At 37.5% G+C, this 10,251-nt stretch overlaps 1 protein-coding gene across 1 annotated transcript; it reads right to left on the bottom strand.

Annotated features, from left to right (window-relative positions):
• Positions 1 to 365: 365 nt before the first annotated feature.
• LOC106780501 (SART-1 family protein DOT2) lies at positions 366 to 9,767 on the bottom strand. The gene is made up of 12 exons (XM_014668797.2): positions 9,546 to 9,767; positions 8,456 to 8,579; positions 8,302 to 8,353; positions 8,031 to 8,144; positions 7,854 to 7,950; positions 7,678 to 7,744; positions 7,530 to 7,589; positions 6,786 to 7,398; positions 6,051 to 6,427; positions 2,001 to 2,221; positions 800 to 884; positions 366 to 728 (listed from the first exon to the last, which is right to left on the bottom strand). The coding sequence occupies exons 2-12, from the start codon at positions 8,576 to 8,578 to the stop codon at positions 654 to 656; spliced, it is 1,884 nt and encodes a 627-aa protein (XP_014524283.1). The 5' UTR covers position 8,579; positions 9,546 to 9,767; the 3' UTR covers positions 366 to 653.
• Positions 9,768 to 10,251: the final 484 nt, after the last annotated feature.

The following is a 10,251-nucleotide window of genomic DNA, read 5'->3' on the forward strand; positions in this document are numbered from 1 at the left end:
GCCTCAACGGGATGTACACATTCGTTTGGCTTTGAATGAATCGAAGTTGACATCCGTTTATATTCACGTCAAGGGCAAAAAAGAGAATGGAGAGGTGCAAGGACAAGGGTATGGTGGTGGAGGGAGTAACTTTTTAAGGTTCATCATTGCCAAAAACCAGATTCTTATTAGGTATACTTTTTTGTGACAGGATCATTCTATATGGGTGTTGGGTAATGGAGAGGAGATTAATCTCTGTCTGATGTGTGCTGTCTGATGTGTGCTATGCTGATGTGAACAAACTTTTAAGAAAAAAAAAGTGGAAAGTTGCACCAAATTTCTTTAGCGAAGAACATGCTAATAAAGTTCTAAACTATCCAAAGAGAAATCCACAATCCAAAATTTTAATCAATACATTGAAAATAAACTCTTATTTGTACAGAAGGAATTGCGCATTCTGGACCGCGCATAGAATGGAGAAAATTTCAACCACTGGCATTGATCTTGCTAGCTCTTTAAATTTCTACCAACATACATCTTTCAAGAAAATCAAGTTTTACTAACGAAATTAGCACTATAAATTGAGCTACATATCTTTAGCAGTCAGCAACAGAACAGATGAAACACTATGGGTCCAACTTCTAAGCTTACAAGGATATTAGTATACCAAGGAATTATGATTTAGGCTTTTTTGGGTTATCGGAGCTTGATGTCTCAGCTTTCCTCTTAATTCCCAAAAAATGCTCTACCTGAAATAATTAAAAAAATATATAAACATCTGAAAAATATACCATAAAAGCTTAAACACGCCCTGAATTACCTTACGATCCCCAAGCATAGGTGTCAAGCCACCAGGAAGGTCCTTCTCAACAGTTGCAAAACCACTTTTTGGGTCACTAGTTTGTCTGCCAACAAAAAATCAAACAGTCACATACATTGGTATATTAACTAAGCAAAACAAAAAAATAAGATAGAAGAAACTACACAGAACCATGCTCGCTATATTGACATAATTCCTTTCATATTTTCAAAGACTTGCACAGTTCAGTAAAAGAAATTTAATTTTACTGCCATAATATCACAGAAAATAATAAAAGTAGGTTTCGTTATGCAATACACTGATTCAACTTCCTCAGTAGTTAATCTGGATAACACTGCAACATGGCCTCAAGAATGCTACGAAGGATCACAAAGCAGCTGATATACTAGATAAGTGAATACAATACTAAAAGTGACCCTTGGCCACAATCAGCATCACGTGACAGTCCTATTGGTAACCAAAGCAGCTGACATTAACTTTAGTTACTTCTTGGCATGCCAAAATCACTTTTTGCCACCAAGAATTTCTATAAATTTTAAAACGGGTTCTGAAAGCTGGTAAGAGAAAGAATTGGACTTTTTTTGAAAAAGTGGGACAGGGATTGTCTGAAGTGAAAAATTTACTTTATATTGGATATATTGGAATATAAACACAACATATCACTTGTATAGCCTTTGAGAAGATTAACCAAATAAAAAGTGTTCCCCTGACTGGACTTTATATAAACAAACCCCAAAGACTAGGTAATAAGTGAAGGCTGAAGACAGAAATAATGACAAAAATGAAATGACAAGAAATGGATTGGCAATCCCATTATAACAAATGGAAAATACAAGTAATTAATCATAAAGATTAAAGAACTAAGTTATATATCAATACAAAGCCTGCACTCTATTCTAGATAACAATCAAAGATACGGATCACTAAATGAACCTGTACCAACTGGTTTCGTAAACCTTTATGTTAAGGATCAAAGTTTTTACACCAAAGTGTAGACATGAATGAAAAGCGAGTACGGTGCTTTAAGATGAGGGAAAGGAATTAATCTTAGTTTCGGAAGTATGTTCCTTGTTACAACAATAACTTTTAACACTAAATCACAAAACCAAACATACTCCAAGTTTCTCAATTCATTTCATGCAAACAGACTTTTAAATTAAAACTTCAGGAATTATAAGTTTGCATATAATTGAAAACATACCCTGGTTTAACATGACCACTGAGAACAAGATAGGGGGTCTGCAAACGAGCTTGAGCTTCCCGCATCCTCTCCACAGACAGTGATGGTGTATCGGAACTCTTCATTTGCTTCATCTTCAATTCTTCTTGATATTGCTTCATACGCTTCTCTTGCTTCATTTTTCCAGGTCCTTTACCGTGGAACTTATGAGAAATCATTCGAAAGGCTTCCTTTGGAGTTAACTGGAAGCAACAAAAGAATAAGTCAATGAAGGATGATTGATGATCCACTACAATTTGAAAACTGATACTTCGAAAGAATGATACTAAAGCTCATTAATATATGCATTTGTGATAATGTCAATTTTAAGGTTCAGTGTCATTAAACATTATAATCACTAAGCACCCAAATCCACACACATTCTCCTCATCCATTGTATTACATTAATTTAGAAAAATAATTGCTTATTTCTAAAAAGCACAGGTGGAGCTGGCAAAAATTAGAGAAAAGGTTTTAAAGCAGCAGGTAGAGAAATTAAAGTCTAGATTCAATTGGCAAATAAAGTATGTTAGGATCTAGGATGATAGGATTGTTTGGGTTTAGGACCGAACGGTCAAGGGTGGTGTGTTGTACAGGACTGAACGGTCAAGGATAGTGTGTTGTACAGGACTGAACAGTCAAGGGTAGGTGGGTTCAGGACCGAACGGTTAGCGGTAGAGGTTTCTGTTCTGATAGGGGAGTGGGTCAGAGCTGCTATAGATAGAGCTCCTGTAACACTGTAAGGAGGAAGGGAATATACTTTGTGTAAAGTCAGGCATTTTAGCTTGTAGAGAGGGGTTATGCCCTCAACAAGGGAGGTTATGCTCCCGACTCATTCTTGTAAAAAAGTCTCTTTTACTATGAATAATACAGAAAACCCATTCTTTCTTTCTGTCTCCATCTTTTGAGTGAGTTCTTGTTAGGTTCCAAACCCAGGAACCTAATAAATTGGTCTGACCTGCCATTACAAAGTGGGGGTGACGAATCAAGAAGCAGTTGTTTCAAGAACCTGCCGGATTATCAAGAAACTGTCGGATCCCAAATTGGGCGCAAGAACGAGTTATGGAGGGAACAACGGAAGGACGACTGGAGGCGTTGGAGATTACGATGGAAGGGATGAAGGCTGAGTCTGCCGCCCTACATCGGGACCTACAACAATTAATGAGGATGATGGGGGCGCAGACTAACAACCACGACGGCAACTCTTATGGGAGTCAAACTTCCGTGAATGGTGATTCGCGGAGGCGCGATGAGGAAATTGGAGGAAGAGGGGGTGACGATCATCAAGGGGTGCAAAATAATTGGAGGAAGAAGAGGGTGGACTTACCCACGTTAGAAAGGTTGGAACCTCACAATTGGATCAATCGGGAGGAACGATTTTTTGATATCCAGAAGGTGGCGGAGGAAGATAAGGTGGAACTCGTGTACATCAGCATGGAGGGCAGCACGAGTTATTAGTTCAAGTTTTGGAAAGAAAAGGCCACGAATCATTCTTGGGAGGGCCTTAAAGCTACCATGATCGGTCGATTTTGGAGTGCATTTCAGGGGTCCGTATTTGAAAGACTGGCGACGTTGCGACATGAGGGAACCGTGGAAGAGTGCGTTCTCGAATTTGAGATGTTGGTGGGGCAAACCCATGGTGTATCAGAGGAGCAGGTATTGGGTTACTTCCTCGTCGGACTGTGCGAGGACATCAAGGGCAGGTTCGAATTCTTGATCCGTAGGCTGATGGTCGCGATGAGGATCGCGAGAGACGTGGAGGACGCGACGATCAGAGCGAGTGGGGGAAGTTGGAGTGCGACCCAAAATTCGCAATCTTGGACGCAAGCGATCGGGCCAGTGACAAGAAACGAGAACAGTCACCCTAATCCTAGTCAACTGAGCGGGGTAGACAACGAAGCAACGGTGAGAAAAGAAGGGTCGAGGGGTAGTGGTGGACCTAACAGTATAGGAGGATGAATGTCAACATTAGACCGAACGATATTGGAGGCAGCGACAACCGAAGTCGAACGGTGAGGAACCTGCCCTATCCTGAGTTCTTGAAGAGAAAGGAAGAAGGGTGATGTTTTTGATGTGATGGACCGTTCGGCCCTGGTCACCATTGTCCAGAGAGGAGTTTGAGAGTGGTATTATTGGCAGAGGACGAGGAGGGAGCCGATGAAGAGGAGGTTTTGCCATCACCCAAGCTGCCTGACTTGAATTGAAGGGCATAGCCAGGGGTTCCCATTTCCAACCTTCAGGACAAGGTTGTTCGGTAGAGGGGTGTAATGTTAGGATCTAGGATGATAGGATATTTTGGGTTTAGGACCAAACGGTCAAGGGTGGTGTGTTGTACAAGACCGAACGATCAAGGGTGATGTGTTGTACAGGACCAAACAGTTAGGAGTAGAGGTTTTTGTTCTAATAGGGGAGTGGGTCAGAGCTGCTATAAATAGAGCTCTTGTAACAACACTATAGGGAGGAAGGGAATATACTGTGTAAAGTCAGGCAATTTAGCTTGTAAAGAGGGATTATGCCCTCAGCCAGGGAGGTTATGCTCCCAACTCATTCTTGTAAAGAGGTCTCTTTTACTGTGAATAATACAAAAAACCCATTCTTTCTTTCTGTCTCCATCTTTTGAGTGAGTTCTTGTTAGGTTCCAAACCCAGGAACCAAACAAAGTATCAATTCCTGCCTGTGTGGGTCTTGCAATTATAATTGGTTAAGCATGTGTAAGGAGAAACGTGGGATTAAGTTGTGATTTAATGATACCAGACTAACACCAGGTTTGCATGGGATGAGTTGAAAGAGGAGGAGGTAAAGAAGATGCCTCTCGAAACAGGAAGGATTAAGGATTACTTGTGCTAGAGGCTGGCGCAATCAGGTTTAAAGAATAACTAAGAATGGTCACTGACGCAAGACATGTTTTATAAGGGAGGAGTCAGCAGCAGGTAGTGGCTGAGACAAGGTGACATGGATGAACAACAAGGAGAAGAAAATTCACCCATAGGAGCAGTGGAGGGATGAGGTTCAGGGGAGAAAAGGAATGAGATAGATACCCCACTCCACCAGAAAGTGAGTTTCATGAAAATGAACACAGGATTCATACGTCTCGGAAACAGGATCAACTCCTTGCATGGTTTCAAACTTCTTTATTTAGTTCAATCCTTTCTTGGGATCTTGGTTGGTATGAAATTTGGAATAAAATTCATGCATATTTTCATCATTAAAAGGGCACTAATGTACAACGATTACAATCAGAATTGTGCAACTCCATACTTGATAATCGTCTTGTTAATGAATTTTTACTTCACCTTTAGGCGTTGAATGATACTCTTCATTCAATTGGTGAACCTGTTTCATTAAACACTATATCGATGCAATTTACCTCAAGAATGCAATTATGTTACTGCTCTAATAAAAAGCCAACCCGATGACACTGCTATTGAAGATGTTGAAGGTCCTATTCTTTCTCAAATAAAAGAAAAGGACAAGTGTAGCAAACTTGCTCCACTTAATAAGTAATCCTTGAATACAAATTTGATAAACCCAACTGTATCTTGATGATCATGAATGTTAACTGTTAGATGAATTGAACTCACGTATTCCTATAACTAAATTATATGAAATATTGTATATTCGACTTAATGATTGAGAACTCTCAAACAATAAGTTGAATTAATGAAATTCAATGTGTATAAAAGATTATCAAGTGACTGATTTTAAAGTTTGTCTAATTATTCTTTTTCAAGGAAAACATATTGTTAGAATAATTATTAAATCTAAGTAGGGAGTAGTGTGTTGGTAACTGCTTCCAGCTGTACCCAGTTCTGTCCGTAGGTGTCTAGCATAATCTTTTGATCTTTCATCTTCCCATTATATCAGATTTCTATCATTATAAATAGAATACCATCAGAGGGGTCTTTCAAGCCCTCCAAAATATATTTTCTCTCTGTTTTTAATCTTAAGTCATATCAATGCAGTAATCATAAACAATATGATCTTGGTGCCATTAAAAATTAAAATAAGAGGTAAAGAATGTGGAAAACTTACAATTCTCCCAAATTCATCAGTCCTTTCAATGCGAATCTCCCTTTTTTTCTGAGTTTCCTTCTCATCATCATCTACAATTCCAACCAATTTACTTTTCTTCTTGTCCATATTTCTGCCACCCCATTCAATGCTTTCCTTAAGTGTTCCTCGGTCTTTAAGCAGTTTTAAAGCACCTGACAATCCTTTCCCAACAGCAACTTCATGGATAGTTTCATCAGGAACGATTTCCTCTTTGTCTTCCTTATTGGGTTGTTCATCTTCATTAGTTTCTTGAACTTCAGTCCATCCACCAGCCTCATTAGTCTTTTCTTCATCAGGAACAATGGCCTCTTCATCATCATGCATGAAAACATCTTCACTTTCTGGTTTACGTGCTTCTGAAAAGTAGAAAGTAACATGCCTTAGTTTAGTTTAATCTACTATCAGCTTCCCCAATATATAACACTTCGAACATGCTTACAAAACATTTATATGTCAGAACACCTACTGTCCTCAGTAAAAAAAGGAAAACCACATCACAAACATTCAAATTATTATTGGGTTATTGACATAGATGTCAACAAGAAGAGCACAATGAAATAAATATTATATAGAGGATTTCCAAAACAATCAACAGAATTCCAGCAATCCAAATGGATAAAAACCAAAACTGATCCACTTTTAAATTTAATCAGTCATACTCATGAAGTAGTATGAAATTCATTATATTAGAAACCACAAATAAATCAGAATTACCTTCATCAATGTGGAGACCCCAGACAAATTCTTCCATCTCTGTGAAGACCACCTTGTTTTCACGTGACTCTCCAGCCGTGGGGTTTTGACCATCAGTCTCATTATTATGATTTGAGGTAGCAAGCAACGCAATAGCTTGAGGACCAGATACCCCATCTTCCTCGTGCTTTTTAAGAGCTAATCTTCTTGCTTTCTCTAAGGATTTACGAAGATCCTCGTCATCATCTACAAAAGCTGGAGTTTCATCTTCCTCTGTTTTAACATTGAAAGTTTGTTCCTGACGTAGCAATTTGGAGGCTTCCTCTGCTTTAGCATAAGCAGACTGGTAAGCATTACTTCTTATCTTAGACTCCAATCTTTCTTGCTCTTCTTTGATAGCTTGCCTCCTCACATTGCTCCGAGAACCAAGGTCACCAACACCCAATCCTGAAGAGACAGCTTCAGCTTCAAGGGCATTAATGTCTAGCTTATCTTTCTTCCGTAAGGACTTTTTCTTCTTGGGCTTCTTAAATTTTAGCATTTCTTCATGAGTATAGTAATCTGATGATACCTTTCCAGATGAAGTAAGATCTTCAAAGGTATTTGTGGAAACACCTGTTAACCTTCTTCGCAGCTGGAAGGTAGAAAAAAGATACCCCAGAAAAAATGAAAAAAGAAAAACAGATAAACAAAATGAATATTGCAATAGGAAAAGAAGAATATAATGGCCATCACAATATTTCATAAAAGAAAAGCATAACTAACCTCTTCAAGTTTCTTCTCAGCTTCACCTGAGAACCGTCCCTTTTCATCCAAAGTTACTCCCTGAATAAACTAATCAAATGAGTACATGCATTCACAAAATCTACATTACTCATCATCCCTTTTTGGGAATGTAACAAGAGTAGCAAACCTCTTCTGCAGCTGGATCATCATACTGTGGCAACATTTTCTTCTCCAAGGAGGGATCATCATTGAACCTGAAATCGAGAGAACAGACTTCATACAAACTCTTTCCTTTTCATTAGTTTATTTTAGTCTATACATACATTATTGCACTAGTACATCGACAATGAGGAGAATTCTTACTTATCTTCATATACACCAGTTTTCTTTTTTGCAGCTTTATAAGCCTCGTCTCGTCGTTTCTGTTCTCCAATTTCAATGTTCTCGAGCATGTCAACCTCTGCCATGTGAGAACAAAAACTCTAACTATGTATCACTCACAGACTTCAAACTTACAGAATAAGTAGCAAGTAGTTGTACCTTCATTAACATCACCATCAGCAAGTATGGGCTGATCTTTAATAGTTAAAACTACTGTACCGCCTTCCATAACTTTATCAAGGCCATGGAGAACTTTCAGCCCCGCCAGGTTTGCTGTCAGATATTCAATATACAAGTATATTTTATCAACCATATTATCAACAGTCAAACAAAGATTCATAACCCTCTAAGACAAAACTTAAATGCCCTAAGCTGCTGGGTTGTATCCTCAACGTCACTTCCCTATGTATTCGGAAACAGAGAAATTTACCAGTGTGTTGGGCTGTATCCTCATCATCACTTCCCTCTACTGCAATTTTGTCCTGTGAGATTTTTAGCATGTTGTAATGATTACATATTTAAACTGGGAAAATCAGTATCTTAAAGATCATAAAATATAGGTACAACATAAAAGGGGGAAAAACCTGCTCCTCAAAAATCTTTGAGAGCTGCAATGCTCTTTTCTTTTCTAACTTGCGGCTTTTACTAACCCATGCTGAAATCTCAGAATCACTTTCAGGCTGTTTCTTTGTCCTTGATTCTTTCATCCTATCCAAAAATAAAAATAGTCACAACAAAAAGTTTCACACTTTAAAGTTTTAAGCCTGGAAATATAGTATTAAGAACACAATCATCAAAATATGTCAATAAGTTGACAGCAGAAATGATAGCATAAAAAAACCTAAATTTCCTTGTTTATGTTATGCACGGATGGAGGTAAGTAAAAGCAGGGAGATAAGTAACTAAAATCCTTCTTTAGAAGATCTTTAAGGTGGAAAATCGAGAGATATATGTTTTTCTTCCTTTCACCCAAAGGAAAGGATTACTTTTACTTAAGAGACATTTGCTTAAAAAATTGATGAAAATAATGTCCCATTTAAAAAAAAAAAAAATCAAATGTTCTGAAACAAAAACTGGAAAGGGAAAACATTGCTTTCTCGGGACTAGAGAGAACCTTATGGTAGAAAAAAGAAGTTCCAAAAGAAATTATAGCATAATGGCATTTCATTTTTAAAACATATCCAAACAAACTATCAAGCCAGGTGGGGACTTCATTATTTAATTTTAAGTACAACTCCTAAAAAATAGAAGCAAGCAAATGCTTTCTTTGCTTATTGACAAGTTGCTTTAATATGTTGAAATATCACTAGTTAGTTATAGTTTTCAGACACTTTAACGTGCTGCCAATTAAAGTGAGAAGCATTCCTCATGCTGCCAATTCCTAACACACAGTGACTTAGAGCCCCAATTTGAATTATAATTAAGCATGCTGGGTAGTTATACAAGGTCAAAATTATACAATCTCAGAATGTATTAAATCCAGTAAACATAAATCCCAAAGGCGAAACACGAAGGACAAAAACGGGGGAAATCAAGGGAGCTCAGGGCAAAATCAGGACAACCACAAAACAATGTCGAAACAAAATCAGGGAAATTAGAACCCCAAAACAATCCGTATAACCCAAAAACGAAATCAGGGAAATCAGGGCAAAATCAAGGGATAAATAAAAGAACCTGTTCGTAGTGACGCGCCTCCTTGCTCTGCGTGCAAACCGTCACGCGCGCCTCCTCTCTTGATCTCGCGTGGTGATGGTCACTCACGGAGTGTTAGCGTGTGGCGGTGGTGACTGGCGTCGCGTCGCGTTTTGTTTTGCTTTTGGTCTTTTTTGCTGCTTGTACTTGTAGTAAATTTTGTTCACTTTTTGAAATTATAGGTTTTGCTATCACTGGTCCCATAGGAAAGGAGTGCGCTGATCTGTGGCCAAGATTTATATGGACATTTACATGATTTTAGTTTTTTGTGTAATGTTAAGAATTTATATATTATATTATCTTTAATCTTTAATATTATTAAACTATAATATTATTATATTTTTTATTATTTTATATATTATTTAACTTTTTTATATTTTTATGCATTAGATTAAATAATTATTTTATTTTAAAATATAGATTTAAAATTAAAATTAGATTTATAAAAGATTTAAGTTTCATTACAAATGGACTTGGATTTCCAACTTGTTACAAATATTTGGATATAGATTTAAAAAAAAATCAATATAGTTTTGCACAAGAAGTAGATTTAGATCTAAAATTTGATCTATATGTTTTGGGTATAAGGTTAAAGTCCTTTATTCAAAACACTTCAGGTTGTCTTGAAGACTAGACGAGTTTCCTAGTCATTCTCGTACTCCAAGTTATATTGTTTGTTTTCTCTCCT

This window comes from Vigna radiata, unplaced genomic scaffold (genome assembly GCF_000741045.1).
Source record: "Vigna radiata var. radiata cultivar VC1973A unplaced genomic scaffold, Vradiata_ver6 scaffold_396, whole genome shotgun sequence".
In the NCBI taxonomy this organism is placed as follows: domain Eukaryota; kingdom Viridiplantae; phylum Streptophyta; class Magnoliopsida; order Fabales; family Fabaceae; genus Vigna; species Vigna radiata.

What these genes read in the sequence shown, in the direction of transcription:
- LOC106780501 (XM_014668797.2), bottom strand. Translation starts at nt 8,578, where the DNA reads ATGAAAGAATCAAGGACAAAGAAACAGCCTGAAAGTGATTCTGAGATT. An exon ending in GGATACAGCCCAACACACTG is followed by an intron (nt 8,145 to 8,301) that starts GTAAATTTCTCT and finishes AATATCTGACAG; the next exon opens with CAAACCTGGCGGGGCTGAAA. An exon ending in CTATGCTTGGGGATCGTAAG is followed by an intron (nt 729 to 799) that starts GTAATTCAGGGC and finishes TAATTATTTCAG; the next exon opens with GTAGAGCATTTTTTGGGAAT.